The following is a 26,064-nucleotide window of genomic DNA, read 5'->3' as shown; positions in this document are numbered from 1 at the left end:
TGCTGGCTGTCTGTGGTACAGGCACGTTCTGGATAGAGCTCAGTGCAGAGCTCTTCACACAGTGAAGTAATGTATCTCAAATCTCTCTTATGTATACAGCCTGATACATTACTAGTTAATATTTTGCTATGGTGGAAGTCTGGAATTATATGAGTCGTCAAGCCCTGTTTTGGTAGAAGTCAGACGCATTAGGGGTCACCAACAATGGTGACTTAGAATAATTTCATGTGATCTCTTTGTTTTTATAGAACCTGGCAGAATGCTTACCAAGTGTAACTCCAACACCCTCACCAGTCTTTCCTGAGGTGCATTTACCTCCAGCAGTGCCTTCTGTACCAGCCATTGTGCCAGCTTGGCCAAGTGAGCCAACAACCTATGGACCAGCAGGTTTGAAGAAATATTAATATAAATCAGAAACTAATAATCCTGAAAAACACTTTAATGTCTTGCTAAACTGATGATGCCTCCAGGAGACACCGTTTCATATAATGTTGCATTCCAAAGGCAGTCGTTTATAGGAATATAGTTTCTTGCTGCTGAAAGCTGGTGAGAGTTCCAGTAGATCATTGATTGCCTGAATGCATAGTTTGCTTTACTCCCTACCTGAAGGCAGAAGAGGGATGTGTACTCAATTCTCTGTTTTTTCTCCCAAGTGGGATAGCATTGAGTTTTGAGGGGGCTTATTCTGAGGATCTGCTTAAGACAGAACATGTTGTCAGCATGTTGAAGCTTGATATGTGTTTGTGCTCTCCCTCCCATGTGTAGTAAGCCCCTCGATTCACTGAGGACTCAGCTTGGGCATGATACATCTGGAGTTAACAAGAGCCATTTGGACCTGAGCTGCAAAGCCAGCACGATGGTTTCTTTGTGCTGTCTTTATCTTCTGATACATGGAATTAGCTTAGATTCAGTATTGCTCATTAGATCAGGTGCTGTATTTTCTCTCCCACTGTTGTGTTTCTGCACAAGAACTAGCTTTCAAACCAGCGTTCAGTTTCCTCCTTTTTTTCCCCCCCCCTTCCTATTTCCTTCTGGTATTTGTAATTTTAAAAATAAATATAGGAAGGGTTTAGCAATTTCTGGAAAGCTTAACTATTTCACTTTTTCTGAAAACTGTTTTCTGCATTTAGCCAAATCTTTTGTTTGTTACTTCCTGACTCAAGAGTTCCCTGTTATGTCTTCCTGAATACCTTTTTTCTTTTTTTTTTTTTTTTCTTCTGTTTTTCAAACTTCTTTCCTGCTGTCATTTTCTTTTGTGATTGTATATAGTTGAGCTCTACGTATGAATGTCTTTTTTTTTTTTTTTCCCTTAGGTATCCCAGCCCAAATACCTGCTTCTTCATTGATGCCAGCCCCAGCAACGGGACCTGACTCTATTGTATCACAGGCTCAGGTAACATCTGCTCCAGTTGCTGGAGTCTCCGTGTCACTACAAGCGGTTAACCAGCCTTTAATGCCTTTGCCTCAGACTCTGAATCCGTATCAGGATCCGCTATACCCTGGATTCCCTTTTAGTGAAAAGGGAGAAAGAGCTGTTGCACCCTCTTACTCCCTGTGCAATACTGGGGAAGACTTACCTAAAGGTGAGAAGCTAGGAAAAAGTCTGGATTTTATAGCATTTTTCCTAATAGGTTTTCTTTTCTTAAAACGTAGATAAAGACCATGTCTTTGGTTCTGTTGTGAGTCTGTGTCAAAAGATCTAATTGTCATCATTCTATGATTTAAGGTGTGGGAGGGAATATTGAATAGAGTTGTAACTCTAGTTTGTGTTGCTAACATTGCGATTATTTTAAGTGGTTACACCTGGAAATCTGATACGATCATTTTGTGGTTCCTAGCGTGACCCATCATAACTTGAGTTTTTGTGAATGTAAAGGATTTTCTTTGGAAAGCTTCCTTTTACAGTAACAGGTTTTCTCTTGTAATCAAAAGCTTGGAAGTTGTTTGAGCATTTCCTTACTGGTCTGGTAAGATGAAGGTTTTGGCATACTACAAATATGGAATATGCCCATAAAGCACATATCATGTTTGACTGCACGGTGGTGTTTGTTTACTGAACTGTTTCTTTAAAAACTAGAAGGTTACTTCCACAAACTGTTAAAACTGAAATTTTAACTGCAGCTGTGTTGTAGACATCTTACTGTGGCAAAAAACCAAACCAAAACAAAAACCGAATCAATCAAAGACATGCAAGCAGCAACTTGATACCAGTGTTTCTCTTCTGAAATAGCACTTTACGCAGGGACTGATTTTTGGATCAGATGAAGTGTAACGTTTTAGGTCTTCATAGATATTTTTCTGTGTTTTTTTCCCCAGATAAGAATATCCTTAGATTTTTCTTCAATCTTGGTGTGAAGGTAACTCTTCAAACTTACTTATGTGTTTGTTATACCATAAAATTTGCTTGTATTTGGTAGTACTTGGAGTGTAAAAGTTTGGTTGCTGCAGCTGTACGCTTCAAGTTCATCTTAAAATTTATTTCTGTTGACTTGAACTGCAATGTGGACCACTGTTGGGATCCCAGTTAACAGAAGACAAAATAAGAAAGTATTTCAAATTTAATCTCAACAGTGATCGTGAGAACGATTGGTTTCCGACTTGTGGCTATACAGTCAACAGATTGTGCTTTACAAATGCACAGGTAAACCATTGTGAGTTAAGATGAATTCTTTCGGAAGTGGTGTATAGTAAAAGAGAAAAGGCCCTCAGAATTTGACCGTGTCCATGTACTGGCAAAGCCACTGCAGTACAAATACCAACTGTGTCGCTCCCTCTGGACACTCCCTTAAGTAACCTGCACGTCTGTCCTTTCTGCTCGGGTTAAGGACAACAGTATTCTACGTTTAACCTTCTAAGTAATTGTAATAGCTGTTGATGTGTATGTGTGGTGCAAATTGTGTGTGTGACTGGGGAAGAGGCTCATCTAAAAAGGCAACACTTTCCACTTCTTGGCAAGGACTAGTTGTTTGCTTAGTTTCTCCCTTCAGCACATAAAAATGTTCCTTTTGTCAGACAAACTACTTTGGAAAAGGTGCTGAGAGCTCTCAAGCTTATTCCACGTGCCTTTGGCCCTAAGTAATGATTTTCTTTGGTGTCTGTGCATGGAAAGAGGGAACGTTCAGCACAACTTGCAAAGTAAATTTAGATTTGATAACTGTGTGCCTAATACAAGTTTCTTTGCTTAATAGAAGATCCATAAGTCATTAGCAAGTGTCACTGCAATATATTTAAACAGCGTTTGTTTCATAAGCCTACGTATATTTGGGACGCTCCTCACTGGTACTCCTGTGTCAGTTAGTATATAGACTGTCATTTTGGTGCTTCAGCACCATCTACTGGTCAAAGTACCATCTTCTAGTTGTGCTCCTCAGCTGGTGACCAAATGGTCTGGTAGACCTGGGAACTGCTTCCTGCATTACCCTGTCTACTGCCTTGGTCCCAGATCCTGCCATGCTGTTACCCACACCTGTCAGGAGGAGCTCTGGGTGGGCTTCTCAGGGTGGTTTGCTCTGGGGACTGTTTCTATAGATGGCACAGACAAGACCCTGCCAGGTTTTTGGGCTCTGCCCTCTACCTACTTCCGTGTTTTCTTAGACAGCCTTGTGCCTCCGGCAGCCTTGCATGGTGTTCTGTATGGCCTGAAATCGGTGTATTTTGCACGTTGTATTACAGAAACATCCTAGAGTTGTTGCTCTTGGGGCAGTTGGTACCTACTATAGCACAAACACAAAGCCTACGTTTATAAACTTTACCTCCGAGCGGTGTAACCGTAAGCCACTAGTTAGTTAATGAAGAAGGAGAGGACGGGGAAGGGGGTTGCCACCTGCGGTGGGCGAGTTCAGTATTGTGAGCGTAGCTTGCGTTCACTAACAGCACAGAAAAGGTTGCTGCTGAAAATGGCGTGTGTCCGCCGTGCGACTCCCCCAGTAGCTGGAGAGCGTGGTATATTCTGACGAAACCTATCCCCTCCTTTATGAAAGGGCTTCTAAGAAAGCTGGTCTGTGGGTTGCGCGTGTGTGCATGTATATGGATTTCAATTTCTACACATTGCTCTTGGGAACATGATCTAACTTTGGGTCTTGGTGTAGTCTTTTAAGTGAAAATACGTGTGTGGTATGACTTCTTGTTGTTTTGATTGTTATCCCTTAGACTGTTGAAAAGGGAGCTACTAGGGCAAATTGCTGATTAATAATAGTGATTCTGAAAAATGAATTTGAAATCTGTGTTTTTCAAATGCATAGCGAAAGCTTGACTTTATAGTTAATTTAAACAGATGATGCTATTTAGAAATTGTTACCAAATTTTCTTACTGGTCATAACTGTTTCCCATTGCAGCTGCATTTGGGAGGCAAACAAAAAATGAGAACATCATCCTGGAGTCCTAGATATTTAGAATTGAGGGCAGTCACTAAATAAAACTCACCTTTACTTCCTGTGATGTACTGTTTCAAAATGGTGAATGACCTGTGTGCTGCTATGTTTGTCTGACCATTCAAAAGACCAAATACTTTTTCTTTTTTGTCTTTTTTCCCCCCCTCCTGTCTTGCAGGCATACTGTTGTCCCATGTGGGCACCCCATTCTTACTTGTACCCCCTGCACCAGGCCTATTTAGCTGCTTGTAGAATGTACCCAAATGTGTCCCTTCCTGTGTATCCACACAACCCCTGGTTCCAGGAGGCTCCGCCGACTCAGAATGAAAACGAAACTGCACGAGCAAACAGGCACTTCCCTGTTCCAAGTGAGGCCAGATCCAATGGTCAGATTCCACAGGCTGACAGCAGATCTCCATCGCTGCCTCTGATCATACCTACAGCTCAGGTGTCAGAAAGTCAAGGACAGGTCTGCGTAGAGTCGGAGAATCCAGTGCAAGCTCTTCACGCAAACTATGAGGAGTCCCTGAGAGGGAAAAATATGTTCCCACAGCCGCCCTTTGGACACAATCACTTTCTAGGAGCTGTTCCAATAGCACCTCCTTTCTTTCCTCACTTCTGGTATGGGTACCCAGTTCAGGGTTTCATTGAAAGTTCAGTAGCAAGACCTAACGTTGTGCTGTCGCCCGAGGACAAAGAGGCAACAGCCAGCACCTCTGCGAACGTGTATGCGGCTAAGGAGTGCAGCCCTCCGGTTCCCGTAATGAACTCTGCAGAACAGCTTCCCAAGATGAGCAGCAGCGGCGGCTCGAACGCCGTCCCGTTCCCTGTGGCTGGTGCAAGCGGTGAATGCAGTGCCCCGACAGAAACTTCAGCCAGGGCACCCCAGCTGGAGCAAACTTGTCCTTCGGCTTCTCCTGCCAGGCAAAAACCAGCTGGGCAGCAAAACCGATCTCCGCAAACACAGGGGACTGAGAGGCAGACAGCAGTGCCCACCGCTCCGCCGCTGTTGGCAGAACTGCCGAAAAATGAACTGAAAAACAGTGTTCCCAGTCGTAAGGAGAAGACTGATAAAGGTAGAGATTGCAAGGGCGCTGGTAACCCGCAGGTGGAAAGCAGGGCGCAGAGAACGAGGGAAGAGAGCTCCGAAGATGAGAGTGAGGTCTCCGACATGCTGAGAAGTGGTAGATCCAAGCAATTTTATAACCAGACTTACGGAGGAGGCAGAAGGCCTAGGCTGGAGTGGGGCTATTCCAGTAGGGGAGGGTACCAGTTCCAAAGAAACGAGGAGGCCTGGAAAGGAGCACCCGGCCGAAGCAGAGACGAGGGCTACCAGTACCAGCGAAACTTTAGAGGGAGGCCGTATAGGAATGACAGGAGAAGGGCAACACTGGGAGAGAATCAGAGGGGGCATCAAGCGTAGAATGAACGGATAATTGAAAATTCTAAAATGCAAAAAGTAATTTGAAGTAGCAGTTTAAAATCTTAATCTTTCTTTTTAGTAAAAAGTTCAAGGATACGTTTAACTGTCAGCGAGTAAAGACTAGGGAGGATGTGAACTCCTACCATACGGTTTTTTTTGGGATTATAGAGTTTGTTTGGCTTAGCGTTTTTTCCTCAATGTCAAATTAGAAAAAAAAAAACCAATATAGGTTTAGTGTTTGGTAATTTCCACCCCCCCACCCCCAAGGTTTGAGTTTGTGATAGAGGATGGATACGTACGTTTACTGGAGTGACAGATTATAGCATTTGATGTGGTCTGGATTCTAAAACTGATGGTAACATTGCACCAAATATAAATGTATATTTTATCATACAATGCCTTAGTTCTGAACTGAGCTAAAGGAATTCTCAGCCTACTGCACTGTTGTCTTTGATATGCTTCCAACCCAAAGGCCTTTCATCTCAAAAAGAAGAAGAAAAAAAAAAAAAAAAAAATCTGTCAAACTTGAATGTTTCTCTTCAGTGTGTGACATGTATGGCAGCCAGCTAACCCTGTGTCTTAGGTATGTTGTATATAGTTCTTTTCATATTCATAGGGTATATTTTTGAATTTTAAAAAGCATTTATTTGTTGAAAAAAAAAAAAAAAAAAAATCTGTCAAACTTGAATGTTTCTCTTCAGTGTGTGACATGTATGGCAGCCAGCTAACCCTGTGTCTTAGGTATGTTGTATATAGTTCTTTTCATATTCATAGGGTATATTTTTGAATTTTAAAAAGCATTTATTTGTTGAAATCAAAATCAAGACAAGCAGTCAAGAATAGCTGTGTATGAGTTGATCAGAATGGCTGTTTCCACCGGGAATTCTTAACGCTGGTGTGGCTAGAATGGTGCCTATGCCAACTGAATAATTACAAAGACAATAAAAATATAGATGCTATGCATTTCCAAAATAATTCTGCATCTGTTATAATAGCAGAAGTTTTTTTAATGCCACTTTAACACTAATGCACTGACAAATCCTAGATATTTTGTGAGGAGAGATGCATAAGGTACACGTTACGTTTTTTTAAGTTTGTATGTTTGAGCTACTGTTCAGTATTCTTTTGTTGTTGCACTGTTGATGCAAATTTATGTTTTGCATGTACAGCTCCTTGCTGGAACTTTTAAAAGCAAGATGGCGAGTCTTGGTGTGCTCTGCTCTTCCCTACAATTCAGAAGAAAGTGGCTTCTGCCTTATATTTTTACACTGTGTCAGAGCTCCGATGCTGTTTCTTCTGACCCTGGTAACGATCTCCACAGTGTTCCTGGGGCCTTTGCAGTTTGGGTGTTCAGCTGTCCAAACGCGGAGAGCGCAGCACGCAGTGTTCGCTCAGCTCTGTTGCTCTGTAAAATCAACTGTTGTGTATATTTTTATATCTCTGTATATACCAGCGTAGGCGATGGTGCCCTTTCATTCGTGTCTGAAATTGTACACCCTTGATCAGGAAACTTGAGTGATAGTTATGTGATAAAGGATTTCTTTTCAGATGCATGCCATGTATAAAACCCTACTTAAAACAAATGTTTGTCTTTTCACATTCTTTCTGAATTACATTTACGTAGCTGAAACTATTGCAGTGGCATTGAGTGTATGGCTTTGTTCTGGCAGAGCCGCTTGTAGACAGCAGGACAACTGTAAACAGGTAATACACAGGCAAGCTGCAAACGGAGAGGACTGGATTTCTAGTTCTTGTTCAAAATGGTAGGGGCTCTGCTGTGGGTTTTTTAAATTTAAATGCTTTTCCATTCAGAAGTGTATTCAGCACTTTGAAAGAGCCAAGCTCCAGTTTTTCAGGTTGAAAACTAAGCAAGCACTGAGTGATTTAGCAGTCGATACCAGTGTGGTCCTCTGCCTACCTGTAGTGCTTACAAAAAATTAAAAAGAAGCTTCTTGTGTTCTTTCCTGGCACGTTCTAAAATGTAACTCCAGTTGTAGCCCCAATTCATCCAGCAGTCATTGAAATAATAATTCAGTACTAGAGGAGGCATTTACTCAGTGAGTTTGTTGCAAAAAGAAAGGCAGTACACTCTCTGCAGAAACTTCCTGGGAAACAATGGAAAACGTAGGCATGGCAGTAACTGGTAGGGCCGTGCTTTTAGAACTTAAGTTAATTTTTAAAATTAAGTGTTTAAGCTGGGCTGATGCCCCCTAGGACATTTAAGGACTGGAATGTGCAGATGTAGGATTTTCTGCACTTTCCCTGTTGATGAGGTAATTCATGGATTCTTCTGGTTCTGCAGAAAGACTTGTGGATTGATTGGCCAAACCCTTTACCCAGGGCAAGAGGGTTTAGGTTGCGTGTTCTAGGATGTTGTTGTTAGGGGACTATATGGGTAACATTTGGCATATATGGAGCAGAGATAGATACCCTCAGGTATTTACAAAACCACATCTTTACCTTACCCTAACAGAAGACGCAGAACTCAAGTCCAAAGGAATTTGTACTGATCTGCATGACTTAAATGTAAGTTTTGGCTGGCCTCAGGCAGTTTTTTGGTCTAAATGCATGCTCTTGGTGGCGTAAGGCTGCAGTCGTTACCTGTGCTGCTTCCTGGAGGTGCTACTGCTGGCATAATACAGAAGGCTTTCTGGTGCCAGTTAGGCATATTGGGTGTCTGTTACATACACTACCTCGCTACTGCCAAGGTTAGAAAATACCCAGGTTACTGACACACACATTATGGCTTAATAAAAAGACAAACCACTGCTGCCTTCTGTAACTGACGAGGTAAAAATGTAAATAAAGAACAAAGTTGTGTTTTCTTTCATTTCATGTGCCAGTGAAGGCAGAACAGACAACTGTTGCATGGAAAATACCCTTCCTTACTTTTAAGATCTGTAACTGGAAGTTGTTTTTACACGTCTGCAGCACTTACACAAGTACGTAGGAACCCTTAACTATACAGGCACTTTTCCCTCTGTTTCCCTAAAGGAGCTTTCTTTATATGGAAACTGATTTTTGACAAGCTGTTTTTTTATCTACCTTCATTTTTGCCTACAATAAGGATCAAAGCTTTTGCTTTAGGCAAAAATAACTCTTGCATCTTAACTTAATCTTTCCCTGGGAAGGTGGTGGGTGCCAGCACTTACTGATGGAGGAAGGAGTTGGAAAACAACCATTAACCTTTCTTCACTATGTAGGTTTAAGTTACAGAAGATCGAAAGGATTTTAATATTTTCTTTAAGACTTTATTTAACTGATCATTCTCCTGTTACTAGGTCTGAGAAGATGCACAGGGACAGATGCACTCCCTCTTTTGTGTGTTCTTTTCTGGAGTACAAGAAAAGGTGTGTGTGACAACATCATATAAATATACATATTTTTGAATTAGTAATTCAAGAATTAGAGCTGTTATGAAACCCTCATCCAGAGAGCTTCAGCCTTTTAAGATGGGAGTCGCTGCTGCTGTAGCTTGCCATTTGTCGTAAGCTTCCCTCTTGTACGTAACAGCTCCAAAGATTTTTAAAATGAGGAAGTGCAGTCAGTACTGGGTACATAAATAGCATATATTGAATTGAAAACCTCCTTTAGATTTTGAAAAATCAGGAGACTTATTTGCATAATATCAAGGTGGTCTATTTTGAAATTATTACACTGAAAATAGGGCTGTGTCACCAAAATATAGAAAGTGGCAGTTTTACTCAGACTAGGCTTTACACTGCTACTGCTCTCAGATGTTACACGCAGCAAGAGATTTTAAGCTCCAAAAAAATTAAGTGTTCTAAAACCTGATTGAGCTTTCTCATCCACAAATGTTTAGGTTCCAATATGCATTTCTATATGCCAGTTACAAAGATGCTTGGGCTCAGTATTTAGTCATCCAGGAAGAAGTAGTTTCCACTCTTCTTTTGTTCCACATCCTTGGGAAGAGAGAAAAAGCCAGTATTACTTGAAGCACTTTTTGGCAGACTTCAACACAGCTGAAATAAAAGTCACTTATCTAAGCTCTTTTCTACTTGTTTTCCACCACAGCAGAACTACCAGGTCAGTCTTAATTTTGTTCCTTATTTTAAAACCTGGCTTTATATTAAACAGCCATGGCTTCTTTACAGTAAAGGTCCTCCTTTCTTACCTTGATTGAATTGAGTTTGTTTATTCTTGGTCTGTAATTGTTGGGGTCTCTTCTAAAAGTGATTTCAAGTTGAGATAAAAACTTATTCATTCCAGCCAAAAGAGTCTGTGGACTGTTAAGAGAGAAGAACATTCCAGTTAAGTTTTCAGAAGTTCTGTGCTGTGCAGGTGACAGGCAGTGTGGATCTCCACTTAGAGCTTGCAGTTGTGTTACCAGACCTGAATCTGACCTACCACCACCTGCTACATTTCAGTCAAATCACCTCTCCCACAGGAAGTCGTAACTACTACTCTCCTCTTTCAGTGGCCTCTCAGCGTGGCAGTACCAGTCTTCAGACTGCTCTGCCTTTACGATCCTTTTTACTTTGTATGCACACCAGCCCCTGTGCAGGCACACTTAAGTCACATTCGAAGAAAAAAAAAACCAAGAATTGCACCATCAGCAAGATACCATACACTGATGCTGAGAAACGGCCACGTGATCATCGTTTAATTCAAATGAGCGAGCTTTTTGAAGGAACACCACCAAACCCAGGCTCGTGGTGCGCTGTAAACACAGTGAGCACGTTGCTAGACCAGCGCATTTACTTCACCTGGCTGGCGTTACATACTTTGTAGTTACACTGTTCTAAAAGCCTGGTTTCTAATGAGGCTGCTCATCAAAAAGTCCCTGTAATTTACATGAAAGTATTTACAGGAACAAAAGACAACGCATCAAAAGGGACAGCTTTGAAAGAGTAACACTCCCAGATAGCGTACCTTACACGTGGCTGTCAAGACTTCCGCACAGGCACCCTAAGTACGCCACTTTCCATTAATCTGTCTGAAAGCTGTTTTCAGCAGCACAGGTTATAACTGGTCCCTTTTTTCATTCCTTACAATCCATGCCACTTACTTGTTCTCCTCTGACTGTAACTGAATGGGTGTGCAGGTGCTTAAGGCTAGTTTAAGCCAGGAGCTGGTCTAGTTTTTGAGGACTTGGTTGCATTCTCCCAACAATGCCCCAACCCCGTGCCTCAGCAGCCTCTAAGAGCGGGTCGCTCCCATTTTATTTTCCTCGCTTCAAAACAAAAGCCAGAACCCTCAGGACACTCTTGGATCACTTTAAATGCAACTTAAAATTTCCACAGGCAGGGATGCTTCACCTCCTTATTTTTGTTGACGCTTCTGATAATTTATTTCTACGTCATCCTCCTTTATGTTGCTTACTACGCCAACAAGCCTCTTACCTGTTCGCAAGTGTGTTCTTGGAAGGAATGCCATCAAAAACAATCACACGATCAGCAAGATATGTAGCCATGATGAAATCGTGTTCTACCACAAAAGCTGTTTTTTTAGCATGGAGGATGAAACTGAAATAGAAATAAAAAAATAGAAGAGAGAACAATGTAAACTTAGCGTAAAACCACTGAAAATTTCAGTTAGTTCTCCCATCTCGTATACTTTACCGTTTAATGACTCTAGCAGCCATGAGACGTTGTTCAGAGTCCAAATATGCTGACGGTTCGTCAATCAGGTAGACATCTGCAGGTTTACCAAGACAAAGAGCTAACGCAACGCGCTGCAACTCACCACCAGACAACGTCTGAACCTATTGGGGCGGGGGAAATAAGGCCATCTTTAGTTCAGGTACAGGCAGAGAATTAAAGAGGAGGAGGAGGAGTTAGGATGTTTTCTCAGGCAATTAATACCTCCTGGTCAATGATGTTTTCTATTTGAAGAGGTTTCATTACATCGGTTACAAACTGCGGGTGTGTATAGGCATCTCTGATCTTCTCATGCAGTAGCTGACGGACACTTCCCTATGAAAAGAAAAATGCTGCCACTCAGTTTTATGCACCACACCACAAGAAATAGAATAGAGCTTTTTGTTCCGGCCATGATGTCCACCGTCTCTGAGGTAACGTGGAAAAAACAGAAGCTCATGATATCCATGGGGTGAGGGGAAATGGATGAGGGGGAATGGCCTCAAGTTGCACCAGGGCAGGTTTAGATTGGACATTAGGAAAAGATTTTTCACTAAAAGGGCTGTCAAGCACTGGAATGGGCTGCCCAGGGAAGTGCTGGAGTGTCCCCATCCCTGGGGGTATTTAAAAGCCGGGCAGACGAGGTGCTTAGGGCCATGGTTTAGTGGTGGGATGGCAGGGTTAGGTTAGCGGTTGGACTTGATGATCTGAAAGGTCTTTTCCAACCTAAACGATTCTATGATTCTATGATGAAATCCTATCCGTGTACTACGAACGTGCTTTTTTAGCAAACGCCATACTTGATAAATAAGGCTTAAACGTACTGTAGATTTAGGACTGATCTTCTGTGGTTTGTAGCTGACATTTAGAACTGGGACCTCACCTATAAAAAGATAAAATTCATAATGTAAACAAGAGCCTTTCCAGGATCTTCAGAATAGGTTTCAACTAAGGTATTAAGCGTTACCTCCTTCATCAGGCGTAAGTCTTCCTGCAAGCATTCGGATAAATGTAGTTTTGCCAGTTCCTAAAATAAAACACAAGTTATATAATACTTCAGATTTTTCAGTAACTTAGACCTCTAACAATTAAGTCATTGATACAAAATAAGAAAGACTTAATAAAGAATGCATATGACAATTCGGCTGCTTTGAGAATTCCTATGTTCACTTCCAGCAAGCAGCACTTGCTATTGCTTTTTCCAATGGAAGAGACATCTAAAGCTACCGCAGTCTCGACTTGTGGCTCAGCTCACTGGGTCAATCGTCCTCCTGCCACTCAAAACAGGGTAAGTGACAAACACAATGGCATTGTTAACATTCTGTAACTTCAAGTTCCCGGTGTTTAGAAAGCGAGCTCATGGGGTGACACCTCCACTGGGAAACAAGCACTTCAACCTGACTCAAACACAGTGATTTTGAAGCCTGGCTTCCAGACTTGGAAAAGGGCTTTAGGAGCATATTTAGGACTGCAGAAGCAGTTTCCAACAAGAGTTGCACTTACCGTTTTCCCCCAACATCACCATAATTTCAGAATCAGTGAATTCTCCAGCTACTATGGATAGCTCAAATTCTCCCATCTTTTTTTTCATTCCTGGATATTTGTACATACACATCTTTTTAACCTCTTCTTCGTTAGCCGTCTCAGCCACTTTAAATACCAGAGATGCATCTCGAAACCTTAGATTTTCTGTTGGAACATAGCCATCTAAGAAAATGTTTATGCCTATGAAGGGAAGAAAAAGATCATTAGAAAAGGTCTAGAAGAAAAAGATCATTAGAAAAGGTCTACAGCAAAGCGAGGCAAGGTGAATTTCAATTCTTGGCTGTAAATTCCAGTCAGATAAGGAGAACGTTAGATTTTAAATGGCACGTTAAAAGAGGCAACGAAACCTCCTACTTGCAAGTGTGTGTTACACAAATTGAATGAACAAAAATCTTAACTAAAAGTACAGAAAGGTTGTAGCAGCCCTTCCTGAAAACCTGCTACTAGTAATGTGTGTAGGGTTCAGAGAAACTCCTGCTGTTGGACCCATTCTCACAAAACCTGTTGTTACCGAGTCTCAGCGCTACAAGCGTGGTCAATGCAGCTGGACACTGCATCCCTCTGCACCGTGCACACTGTCTCCTGCCCTTTCTCTATTTATAGGGTGTTTTGCGTAACTCCACTGTTTACAAAACACCTGCAAGTTTCAAAATTATGTCCATAGCAAGAGACAAAGGGCATTTCATAATTAAGCCTGTTGGGCTGAGTTATAAACTTAGGATCATGTAAAACAGAAATTCTGCACAAAATAGAAGGGCAGTGTTTTTGTTACTGAACTGTAACAGGAAGACGACATGCTGACATAATGGACAACTAGCGGTTTGGTACCTTTTTTTTTTCCCCCCTTATGTAGAATTTTTTTGGTATGCTTAAAAAGAGAAATATGGCAAGAATTACCTTCTCTTACGCTGAAAGGCATAGTAACAACACCGTAAGCACTTGGCACACCGTACAGGCAGCAGATGAAGTCGGAGAGATAATCTAACACACTTAGATCATGCTCTACAACAATAATGTACCTGAAAAATAGAGCCAGAGAGATGCTTTTGTTCAACACAAAGCATTTTTTCTTTCTTTCTTACTCTAGTCTCGCATAAGCAAAAGCTATCATTTTCATTTAATATGGTTTCTTAGCTTTATACTACGTAAGGACAGAGGTCAAATCTCTGATAAGCATTTTCTTTTAAACTGTCCAATAAACAGACATTGTGAATGACAAGTTGAAAGTCCATCTTCAGTGTAAATTGGCAGCTTCTTTACGTACAGTAAGTGGAAGGATATTGATTGACTGGAGCGAAAAATACTTAGCACATTTAAAAAACAAAAAAGTCTTTGTGAGAAGGGGATAAAACAGCAATGTTCAGGTGAAAAAAAGCCACCTACATTATCACATCCGTATTACAAAATGCTGAAATAGTATAGAAACTATAGGAAGTAAGTTTCCAAAATGCAAAGGAAGAGAGTATTACTGACTTGGAATATTTTAAACCAATATTTAAAGTATTAGTGTACCATATTGAGAAGTCAGCACTTCTAGGGAGATGGACTGGAGGTTTCTTCCCTCTGGACACAGTCACTGATTATGACAGTCTAGCAAAACATTTGAAGTTTGTATTTACCTGTCAGGGTTTATAAGGGATCGAATCGTAATGGCAGCCTTCAAGCGCTGCTTGACATCTAGGTAGCTAGAAGGTTCATCAAACATGAAGCTAGCCCCAAAAGAAAGAATGAAGTCTTAGTGAATGCAAGCTTTCTATGTATTCAAGCCTAATAATGCTAACGTTCCAACCATTACATACACAGACATAAAAAATTATCATTATTTATATTGAGAGAGACAAAAAATGAGAATTATGTACTGACATCTGCCTTGAATCTCTGATGACTGTCACCTGAAATTGTTAACCGTTCGAGTTAAGTATTACTTTGCCATAAGCTCTGACAAAGTTATCAAATGTTATGAGAAATCAGCAATCAGTTAGGAATCCCATGCACTCAGTTCTGATTCAGCTTAAATTTAACATGAACTGAAAAGTGCAAAAATTCTTTAGGAGATTGGAAGAAGGACATCTTCCAAAAAAGGAAAAAGAAAACAAGAAAACCCACCCAAAACTTGTAACAATCAAAAAACCCCAGCCAAACAAAAAAAAAAACCAAACCATAACCCAAACAACAACATCAACAAATTTTAAAAAATTCAAAACAAAAAAAGAAAAATCAAAACCCCATAGCTCTTCTGATCTTGCTTTCTTGGTCCCAAGGAGCCAGGAAACAGCATAGACTGGACAGTAATCCCCTGGCTGCAAGAGAGGAGAAGAGGGACCCGAGTTCCCAGAGGTGGGGAAGCGTCTGTCCGTTTCTTACTCAGAGAGGCTGAGAGAGGTAACGCTGTCCAACGGGATACGTGGATGTGGGATTGGGGAAAGGCTATGAAGTTGTGATGCCGAAATTTAACACTGGCCTCTGAAATCAGCTATTTCCAGCCAGATGAATTAAAGTATAAAAACCCCAGAGATTATATAAGGAGTAAATATGGATCTTGGCTGCTGAGTTGGTAAAAAAATTAAAAAAAAATCCTTTTGTTTAAATATTTCAAACAAAAGCGTTTTCTAACAGTAAATATAAATTAGAGGACCATATTCCAAGACAGATTATTAGAAGCAATGTGTAACAGAAGTAAATTAAACATACATATCAGCCTTCTGAATGCAAACAACTGCACAAGCAAATCTCTGAAGTTCTCCTCCTGAAAGATCCTCAACATTTCTTTCTTTCAGATGGGTTAAGTCTGCAAATAAGTGGTTAATTTTAGATATGTTATAACCAACACAACAGTTCATATCTTTATTACCTACAGAAACATGTATAATCACAGCAGACATCCTACACAGAGTTAAAAACAGAAAGAAGTAAAGTAAGTGTTCCGTTTATAGAGAAGCATCATAATGCTATTTGTAAGTCACAGCAAGTTACGGCTTCTCTGCAGCACTAGCTGATTAATTTGCATGGCTGCTTCTTATCATGCAGAAGAACTACGTTTCTATTTGGGTTTCCACTGTATGTTTGGTAAAGATTCCTGGCCCTAAAAAGAAGCTATACCAGTTTTAGAAGTGTTTCTTGTTAGACCTGGCTGCAGAGTTCTGATTTTCAGGAAATTCAAGTCCCCCAAACACTGCAGTAAATGGGTGAAGGCGGGATCTTCTCATCAGCTTTAGGAACAGCAAACTGCGCAAATAGACTGTTTCACTAGTAAGTGGGACTCAAAGACCATGCTCTTGGTGGCCCAATGCAGCCCCACCTTTACCACCCAGATCCACCAAAAAGAACTCTGTTGTTAACTTAGCACACCTAAATTAACAACTAAATTTAACAACTGAATTCAAAACACCTACAAAAAATTACCAGGGCTGGACTATGCAGATGTTCTTCTTATCAATTGCATTATTCTCAGAAGTCAGTATTACTCCCATTATTAGCTATATACAGGGGGGGTTTGGAAAAAAAAAGTATTTTTTTTTTGTACTTGGATATTTTCTATATGCAGTGGTTCTCATAAGAGGGGGTACTAAGATTTTGCCAGAGTTATAAGCAAGAGCAGCAGATGGTAACTAGATTTTTTCCAGATTTAAAAATAAACACTTTCTACCATGAGACAGAAACTGCACTAGATTCTGTTAACTAGCATGTATCAATTAGTTTGCTTTTGCCACTAGGAAGTATTATTTGCATTGGTTCAGATATGCTTATAGCAAGCCCTAGGCTGTAAACTAAAGCATCTTTTTTCAATTTAAATCTACTATCACATTAGTAGTAACTTTATTTTTTCAGTAAATATGAATTTCTCAAACTTTGAAGTTTGACTTTACAAAATCACTTACCGAGCTGCTGACATACAACAGTTTGTGTCTTAGTTTCATCCTTCCTATCCAGAATTGATCCCACTGTTCCCTGAATGATAAATAATAAAAAACCCCACAACATTATTTCAATATTAAAAATTTCAGACAGTAGTGAATTTTTGACATTGAATTCTGCTGCTAAACAGAATCTTTAAACACAAGAGAAGTTTTACAAGAAAAGCTCACAACTTTCTATTAGCTCATGAAATTTCTCACCTTTGCAGCTTTAGGGATCTGGTCCACGTACTGAGGTTTAATGATAGCTTTCAGGTCATCTTCCAGGATCTTGGTAAAATAATTTTGTAATTCAGATCCTCGGAAATAAGTCAAAATTTCTTGCCAGTCAGGTGGATCCTGTGACAAAATTAAAGCCTATGTTTACTTATACCATTCCAAAACATCTTAAAAAATACCTGATTTTAAAATTCAGATCAATACAGCAAATAGAATATGCTTGCAAGATTAAAAAGAAAACTGCCTGGATAAAAGCTAGTTACCAAATTGTTATGTTGCCTCTGCAAAGTTTCCATTAAAAAAAAAAAAAAAAAAAAAAAAAAAAGAAAAATTCCAACATTGCAAAATGGAAGGCAAAAAGTTCAGTGTTTTTTCTCCCCCAGGTGTCACTAGCCCCTTTCAAGAAAAAGCATTTTAAATTTGCACCTAGCGCATCCAAAGCTGGCCTTAGACAGTTAAGAAGCTATGAGTGAAACTACTTCATGGGGACAACAAAGCATGGATTACTGCAACTGCACTTACTATCTGGTCCAGCTAATCCACAGGAAAAGGCTTGGACAGATAAAAATCAACTTGCACAAAAGATGCAATAAAATTTGGTAATTTGCTCTGCTTCTAGCAAACATTTGCAAGGGAACAGAAGGAGAAGACAAAGGAAAAACGACCAAAAAAAAAAAAAAAAAAAAAAAGAGAAACTGTTCAGAGCAGTCACCCAGGAGAAAGTCCCAACTTGTACAGTTCCATTTTACACAGTGTACTACTCTGAATGGTGCAGAGTTAATTATTTTGATGGTAAACAGTACGGAAACAGAGCGACACAACCATATTTCCAAACCAAGCAAATACACAGAGGAAATGCTTCTAAAGTTTTAGAGCAGAAGCAACATGGAAGATTCAATTCATACCACGTGTTTCTGTGGTCATAATGATTTGGCTCTTCACAGGAAAGTCTGATTTTGGAAGCATGGTAATTCAATTAAGCACACATTCAGAAAGTCAAAAGTTTTGCTATTTCTGCAATACTACCACCTGAAACAAGAAGTCCACAAAATAATATAAACCAAACTTGAAAGAGAACGGAAAATGTAGCTGGGAAATGATTATTTCTTTGCAGCTTTAAGTGGCAGCCATGAAATGGATAATTTATTAAAGCGTTAACTCTTTCAGGTAAAGAAACTGATGAAGAAAGTTTGAAGACACTTTTTCCTACAAGTCCTTCTTGAAGGACAAAAACAAGCATCAGAATTCAATTGTTACCATTAATTTGAAGGTGAGAAGGTGATAACTGACCTACCGTCTGATAAGGAGAGTCACAACAGTTATTACATATGGCTTTTTTCTAATAATATTCACTTGGAAATACTGCTAGGTAAACAAAACCCTGTACATTATTTTGCTTGCTGGCTGCACAGTTTGACTTAGCATAAATACAGAAGAAAATGGATTATGATCTCCCACGAAGATCAGCAGATTACAAGTTGTTCCATGTCTGATTCTGAAAAAATACTATCAAAACTTCTAAGCATCTACCAACACGAAGAAACCAAGAATTTTCAGAACTCAGTATTTAAAGTGCACAGCAGGAAATACCTTCAACAACGTATGATAACAGCATATTTTATAAGACATCATCCTCAAAAGGATCAAAGACAAAAGAGCCCAAGAGATCATAAGGATACATGGTAAGCGCTCATAGGTACTACAGCTGTTCAGATAAAAACAATGTTGAACTTGGAAAAAACTCCGAAACTCGAGCCACCTAAATCCCTTGACAGGGAACAGGTAAATTGTGCAGGGAAAAAAAGTTGACATTTTTAAAGACTGGTATATATATACTAAAAAAAACCCCAACCTTAAGTGTGACTTAAAGACTGAAACCTACCTTGGATGTTTATCTTTAGTGCGTTACAATTATAATTAGTATCCTTATCTTTCTTGAAAGATATACAGAGTTTGCAAAAAAGCCTTTGTTAACAACATCCTTCTACTACTGCTTCTGTGTGGAGTAGGTCACTGGCTGCTAGGAGGGAAAGTGCCAATGTCCTCGCAAATTCTATTGCTTTCACAGATACAAAAATTCAATGAAAAAAATATAACCACAGCTATCTATAATGCCAACTCTATTTTATCGCTGATACTTACGTCATATTTTCCAAGATTTGGCTTCTGTTTTCCTGCTAAAATTTTCAAGGCGGTTGATTTTCCAATACCATTGGTTCCAACCAATCCCAGTACTTCACCTGGCCGAGGGATAGGCAACCTGTACACAACATCGATAACTCTGGATTACATTAATGCCAACAGACACCAACATGTCGTGGTAAACTAAATGTTACAACCCGCTTTCAGACTTTCTGATTATTTCATCCTACTTTGTTAACTTGTCAATATATCATAGAATCATAGAATGTTTTGGGTTAAAAAGGCCCCCTAGAGGTCATCTAGTCCAACCCCCATATAATTCAATATTCCTTAAAAATAGAAGATCATAAGAAAGATTTAAGAGCAGTCTGTTCTTTAAACAGGAGCTCTGTAAAATGAGCACTAAAATTTCATTACCATACTTTTTAATAAGAAAAAGGTAACATTCAAAAAGGAAGCTACTGAGGTAATAACTAAGAACGCCTTGATGTGCGCCATGTTTAGACTATCAAAAACTTGAAGTTTTTGTCTCTTTTACATTGATTTGAAAAATAAAATACCTGTGAAGTTTGAAGGCATTGGCACAATATCTATGCGTTGTTTCTTTCTCCAGGTTGCTAGGTAAGTTAACGATTGACAAGGCTCCAAAAGGACATTTCTGCAGTTGAAATAAATTTACAGATTACTAGTGCGCACAAACAATTTATTAACAAAATGCTATGTTCTGTACCGCACCCAGCTGCGCCCAGAATTTAAATATTTTTAAAAGAACTCTTACCAAATCACTTCACTTTCATTTACACAGTCAACTTTCCAAAGAAGTTCTATACCACATTTTTCAAATGAAATAGTTAGCAATTTAGACTGTCAGTCTACAATACAAGTAAGGCACACTGCATATATTCTCTAGCTCTTTTGTGAAAACATCTTTCTACTGCTAGGTGTCTATAGCCACAAAGAAAGTCAAACAAAACCAAAGCCACAAACAAAAAGTTAAACCCCATACCCTGCAACCCAGCCAGTTCAGTAAACTGACACAGTACTTCACTTTTTATAAACAATAACAAGTTACAGTATGCATTACTAAATATAAAAGCATAATAAGGAAATTTTATCACTTTAAATAAAGCAGCCTAAATTTACCTTGATGCAAATACCACAACCAATACAAAGTGTTTCTGAGATCCATGCTATCTTGCTCTGTGATGTAACTTCTATGCAAAGTTTTCCTGGTGAAAAAGAGTAAGATTAATTCAAGTTTCTGAGGAATCCGGATTCCTGCCAGTACTACAGAATTCCACAGAGGAACATGTAACCGATTAACGTTCACTAAAGCTTCAGGTTACCCAAAGACCTGGGAAGTGGCACTATTACTATGAGCTGTTCATCCTTTCAGTGATACTTCTAAAGGCTTTAGGAAATGAAGCACGAATGATAAAAAACTAGCAATTATAAAAAACTAGTTCCTGCTAGTAGGACATTATTTAGAACTTCTCCAATTGCTTAAATACTGTGATAAATTACATCTCTTACCCATTCGAACCACAGGACAACTCTTCTTGCATTCTTGACGGCATTTCTTTGGCTTACACTTGTCATGGTTGACAATGGCAATTCTTGTTAATTTGTCTGCCATAATGCACAATTTAGGGTTAAACACATACACCAATTATGAGGAGGAGTAGTGGGAGTCTTCCAGATCCTAAGGAAAAAAAAAAAAAAAAGAAAAAAAATCCAAAAGAGAACATAATTACTGGCAGCACAGAGAAGAACATACATATCTGAAGTTACTATTAGCAGAGTTCAGAGATGAAAAAACCAAAATGATTTTATTTTTTCCTCTTTTAAGAAAGATGGCAAACAGGGCAAAGACTGAAAACAAGTAGCAAGGGTACTGATGTGTAAATAACTGCACAAATCTTTAACATCAGCTTTCTATTCCGTTACTATTTCTCCACTGTAAAATAAAGCTGTGATTATATCTGAGAATGCATTTGCTTCCAAGAAAAGCATACCATAGTAAGAACAGAAGAATCTATACTGCTGCAAATTCCAGTTTCAGATGTTGCCTTGTGTAATGTAGCCTTGTCCATGCTATAGTGCCTGGTAAGATCAACCTGTGACTACAACTATTACTCTAACAATCTGATTATAATACTCATTTTATAAACTGTATGCCAATAGTCTATATTAAATTATTAAAATACTGTAAAATTTAAACCAGTTTTCAAAGTGAAAATTTGTAGTTGCATATAGAAAAGTAATCCAGGCAAAGTGAACAGACCTACATGATCAAGTTTGATTCCTGTATCTTGAGTTTCATTAGTATTTGAATAACTACACTTACATTCTCCATTTCCTCATATAGTATCAATGACTACAATACATTCCAATAACAACAAGCAAGATTCTTTATAAAATTATTTTTAGAAGAGAAAGGTCTTGGAGTACTAGATGATTAAATATTCCTGAAATCACAAATAAATGCACTGGAAGAAGTGAAATTACTACTTGTATTCCTCTGCATAACTGTCTCTTCTCTTGCTTACATATTTGTAATGCACGTTGACAAGCACTGCGTTGTACTGGGAATTTATGTCAACAGTTGTAGCAGAAGGGAGGGAAGGATAAAGAATTTTAAATTTAAGTCTTGACAGAAAAAAAGTGGAATGTATTTTAAAGTGCATTTATATTTCCTTTACCATAGTCACATACAGTATTGAGAATAACAATACTAATGACTTTATCTTCCCATGAGCAACACTCACCTAAGGATGACCCCCTCCACTCACTCCTGCTCCAGAACAACAAAGCCAACTGAATTACGAGGCTCTTGGAATATTACAAGATATTACAGATGACAAACAGATTTTTTTTTTGGGGGGGGTCTAAAGACAGACCATAATAAAGTACAAAGCATTTCCAGTTCAACACCACTAAATAAAGTGATGGCAGCCCTACACATGATGCCAGTTCAAACCCATTTCAATTCAATGCAACACATATCAGTAGCTCAAAGACAACTGGGAAGGAATCTTGAAATACTTCAGGGTTCCACAGAGTCTGCATGTGCACTTCCTTCCAAGAAAAGGATTCCAACATTCCTTATTAAAGAAAGTATTTTCTTTTGGATGTCCAGTTCATCTTGCTCCACCAAACTACAGTACCCTGCAGTGGCTTAGAGACTATTTACTACATACGACTGTTATATGAAGAAAGGTTGTGACTTTCAATCCCCTGAAAGAAGCAAGAATAAAACAGGTCCATGGCATATTTATCATGCTAAACTCCATCCTTTCCTAAACCCACCTATGAACATTAGTTGGAAGGAATCCTACCGATACTATTGTAATATGAAAGAAAGGAAGAGACTGACACCTAACAGGGAAAAAAGGTCAGAAATGAAAATGTTATTGTATCTTTAAATCCATTATAACATAGTTATGAATATTTTAAGTGGTTCCTTTTAAAAGTGGTATTCTTATTCCTCTTTTCAATTTCCAAAGTATTTTTAAATTAATGTCTAAAGATACACCTCATCAGATATAAATGGATGTAATTATTAGTCATGCTGCCAACCTTACTGTGGCAGTTTCTACTTTTAATATTTCAAAGATTTTTCTTTAATCTTTTAATATTTCCTAAGCCAAAATGTCCTAAAAACATAGTTGATGTTTTCAAATAAATGACTGAGTATTTTTTAAAAACTTAAAAACTGACTTTACAGTTCTGTATCGTCAGACCAGATTGACAAAGTAGGGCTGAACATTGCAATGTTCATGAAATAAAGTGAGAATTGCAAATCCATTAATAAATTTTTCTTACATAGAAAACAAGAAACTGAAAGCTTTATTCTCAAGAACTAGAAGGATGTCTGAGTCAGGGTAATCTTCTAGGAGACAGGTACTGGATTCTGTCAGTGCTTCAAATAAAGATATGTTCTTTGGGAATACATCCCAGTACTTTTCAGAGAAGTCCTGTAGTTTGCAGTGCACAGAGTGTTTGGGGGTGAATCACTCACTCTCTGGTTTCCCAAGGGAAATGCCTAATCTCGGTCAGCCCTTTCTCCACCACCACCTGTGTGGCTGAGTACCCTGGGCAGACTGACCACACTGTCTCTATCTGCCAGGCAGGGCTTTCCCTGCTGGTTACCTTAGCTCTAACTAGCCTGTAAATGTTCTATGGGTTACGAAAGCAAGCTCTAGAAGACAAGACTGCCGTACTGCAGGAGCTTGCCTCCCCTATCCAACCTCCCAAACCTCTGTTGGAGGTTACTGCCTGAGCAGTACAGATAGCAGACCAAACTCTCCCCTCAGCCATCCACCCTTCCAGTCTGGTGTTCGGCTTAAAGCACCAAAGCAGGAGAATGGGATGGGGGTGGCTCTAAAAGACCATGTCAAATATGGCTCAAAACAATTTGGTTTTACCACCTACCTCAGCGAGCTTTCCACCCAGTCTTGGTGGGATAATCAGTCTGAAGTTTACGCTGTAAGCTACCCATTGCCAAATCAGGTTGTTAAGTAATAAAACAATCGAAGATTTTTTTTTCCTTCTAACTTACTTATATTGGAAAATGCCCATCTGTGGGAACAATTTTGAAGGAGCCACCGAAGTAAGTACACCAAGCATTTATAAATTACTGGGTGGGGGGTAAAATAGAACTAATGAACCAGCACGGGGACATACACTCATGCCTCCCTGCTCCCATCTACATGATCAAAGTGTCAGTTTATCCAAAACTCTCCAGTGTCTCTTAAACCGTTTTCAGAAAAAAATATTTGTTACTTCTGTCACTTCTGCAATATTTCCAGGACTGTCCTGATGTCTGTGATTATAACCATTCAGAAGAGAAAATAGTAATTTCTACTCAGAAGTGACAGCTTAGAGCAAATTAAACACTGGTGTTCAAAACCAGACTGAACTCAAGTTACATATTTACATGCAGCTACTTTGGTGGCATTTAACTTAACATACCACATAGGATTGTCTGATTTCAAGGTGCAGACAGCAGAACTCTCAATACACTGAACACAGGTCAGAAACACATACAATATGCATACGCTACAATGCAGCATACCAGCAACTGTTAAGTACAGTCAGCAGTTTAAGGGCAGGAGAAACTGGTATTTGAAAGCATTTAAGTTCATATCTGTATTTCTCCTTTCCAAACCAAGAAGAAAAGAGAAAAAAACAAAGTGCGGAAAATATTAATTTGTTACTAACTACAAGAGTAAAGCATTATTTTGAATTAGGGAATTCTGATGGAGTGACAACAAAAAATCTTTCCAGAATGATGGACTGATGATATAGGTGATAGAATGAGAGAAGGAATAACAACTACCAGAAAAAAAAAATTCTAAACCCCTTGACAGTATCATTTATAGAAGCCAAAACCTGTCCATTAAGTCCAATTACAACACTTAATACAAACACTAAAACATGTCTAAAAATAAGACAAAATGCTTGTGATAACGTTTTGTAAGTCAGCGTTCTTAGGCTCCCTGACACAGCTGATGCTCTCTCTGACACACCAGATTAAAAAAAAAAAAGGACATAAGCAGACCTTGCTACCTGTCACAAAAGGCAACAGTAATGTATGTTCTGTAGAACAAATGTAATGTACTTGCATTGAGAATATTTACTTCTTTCACAGGCATTAGAGTTATATTAGAATTTACTAAGTCAAGTCAATCATGACCAAGAAGGATTTGTAACTGCATTGAATTATTCACATTTAAACAAAGAAACATTAAAAAAGTAAATGAAGACTGAAACATAACTAGAGACAAATCAATTAAATGATGCAAAGGCAAGATCCGTGTTCAGAATTGAGCCGTGCTTTAGTTACTCTGCAGAAAAAGAGCTAACATTTTATTAAATTGCATTGCATCAGACTTCAAAGATAAATGCTGAAGAAAGAAGTGAGGATGAGCAGCATTTGCACTTTCCTCTGAAAATAATTAACCTCAAGAATTATCTCTCAATCCATTGCTAATGGGCTACATACAGTCACTCCCTAACACAAACAAGAAAGTTAAGAACTGGAATAGCCAGAAAAAAGAAAATTTAAATGAAAGGCAAAGGACAGATTTTCAAACTGCATTTCTAAGTGTCTGAGAAGAAATAATAGTAAATGCTGTAAGATCAAAATCAATCTACTGAGGGTTAAGAACTGGTTGATGCTTCAGGTTTTGACATTTGTTTTAGAAACTGAGACAATGTATAAGAAGAAGTTTAAACAAGCCTCAAATCTCCCTACTGTATTTAACTCATTATATTACTCATAAGGCACAACATGAATATGAAAATAAATACAATGTTAACATGAAAAGCATATGGTCACCTATACTGACGCAGCATAATGAGTGGGTGTGTTTAGCTGGCGCTGAACAGTATTAATTATCACTCAATCTTCAATATTTCATTGAATTAACATGAAGTGAAATGCAGGAGAATAAACCCATAAAGCGGCAACCTACCACATAAAAATTACAGAAGTATTTCACGACCACTTCTTTATGACGAGAGTTTAGGAAACCCTAGCAGAGAAACCTGAAGTTAGAGCTTGAAAACTGTCACAGAAACTTGCAGGTGAAAGAACTGCGTGCATTCCAGCGAGGAGAAACTGCCGCGGTCCTAGAGAAAAACTGTCACAGAAACTTGCAGGTGAAAGAACTGCGTGCATTCCAGCGAGGAGAAACTGCCGCGGTCCTAGAGAAGAGCCCTCTTTCGCTTTTTTCACATGCCTTGTGAAAACCCAGCCTTACCCTGTTACCTTCAAACCTGCAAGAAGCCTCGGCCTCCTCACCACACAAGCACACACAGGGATATTAACTCTCCCCAGAATAAG

The 26,064-nt window shown here is 39.1% G+C and overlaps 2 protein-coding genes across 10 annotated transcripts in view; one reads left to right on the top strand and one right to left on the bottom strand.

Moving 5' to 3' along the window:
* OTUD4 (OTU deubiquitinase 4) overlaps positions 1 to 6,440 on the top strand; it is a 30,407-nt gene extending 23,967 nt beyond the window's left edge. For 4 of the 9 annotated variants that reach the window (XM_035899211.1, XM_035899210.1, XM_035899208.1 and 1 more), the window contains 4 exons: positions 249 to 387; positions 1,314 to 1,583; positions 2,317 to 2,357; positions 4,550 to 6,440. In XM_035899211.1, coding sequence (XP_035755104.1) covers positions 249 to 387; positions 1,314 to 1,583; positions 2,317 to 2,357; positions 4,550 to 5,794 — 1,695 coding nt within the window. In that variant the 3' untranslated portion in view covers positions 5,795 to 6,440. Of the gene's footprint in view, positions 1 to 248; positions 388 to 1,313; positions 1,584 to 2,316; positions 2,358 to 4,549 lie in introns of those variants that run through there. The other 5 variants (XR_004842632.1, XR_004842631.1, XM_035899219.1 and 2 more) reach the window with 3 other exon arrangements.
* A 2,339-nt stretch (positions 6,441 to 8,779) lies between these two features.
* On the bottom strand, positions 8,780 to 25,769 carry ABCE1 (ATP binding cassette subfamily E member 1). Its single transcript, XM_009643634.2, has 18 exons — positions 25,694 to 25,769; positions 20,748 to 20,916; positions 20,358 to 20,443; positions 19,775 to 19,872; positions 19,215 to 19,332; positions 17,055 to 17,192; positions 16,818 to 16,887; positions 15,631 to 15,727; positions 14,559 to 14,648; positions 13,837 to 13,958; positions 12,898 to 13,119; positions 12,362 to 12,421; positions 12,219 to 12,277; positions 11,620 to 11,730; positions 11,377 to 11,519; positions 11,158 to 11,280; positions 9,930 to 10,041; positions 8,780 to 9,717 (listed from the first exon to the last, which is right to left on the bottom strand). The coding sequence occupies exons 2-18, from the start codon at positions 20,848 to 20,850 to the stop codon at positions 9,670 to 9,672; spliced, it is 1,800 nt and encodes a 599-aa protein (XP_009641929.1). The 5' UTR covers positions 20,851 to 20,916; positions 25,694 to 25,769; the 3' UTR covers positions 8,780 to 9,669.
* Positions 25,770 to 26,064: the final 295 nt, after the last annotated feature.

Source organism: Egretta garzetta, unplaced genomic scaffold, assembly GCF_000687185.1.
Source record: "Egretta garzetta isolate BGI_Z169 unplaced genomic scaffold, ASM68718v1 scaffold258, whole genome shotgun sequence".
Classification (NCBI taxonomy): domain Eukaryota; kingdom Metazoa; phylum Chordata; class Aves; order Pelecaniformes; family Ardeidae; genus Egretta; species Egretta garzetta.
This window is presented reverse-complemented; position numbering and strand designations above follow the sequence as displayed.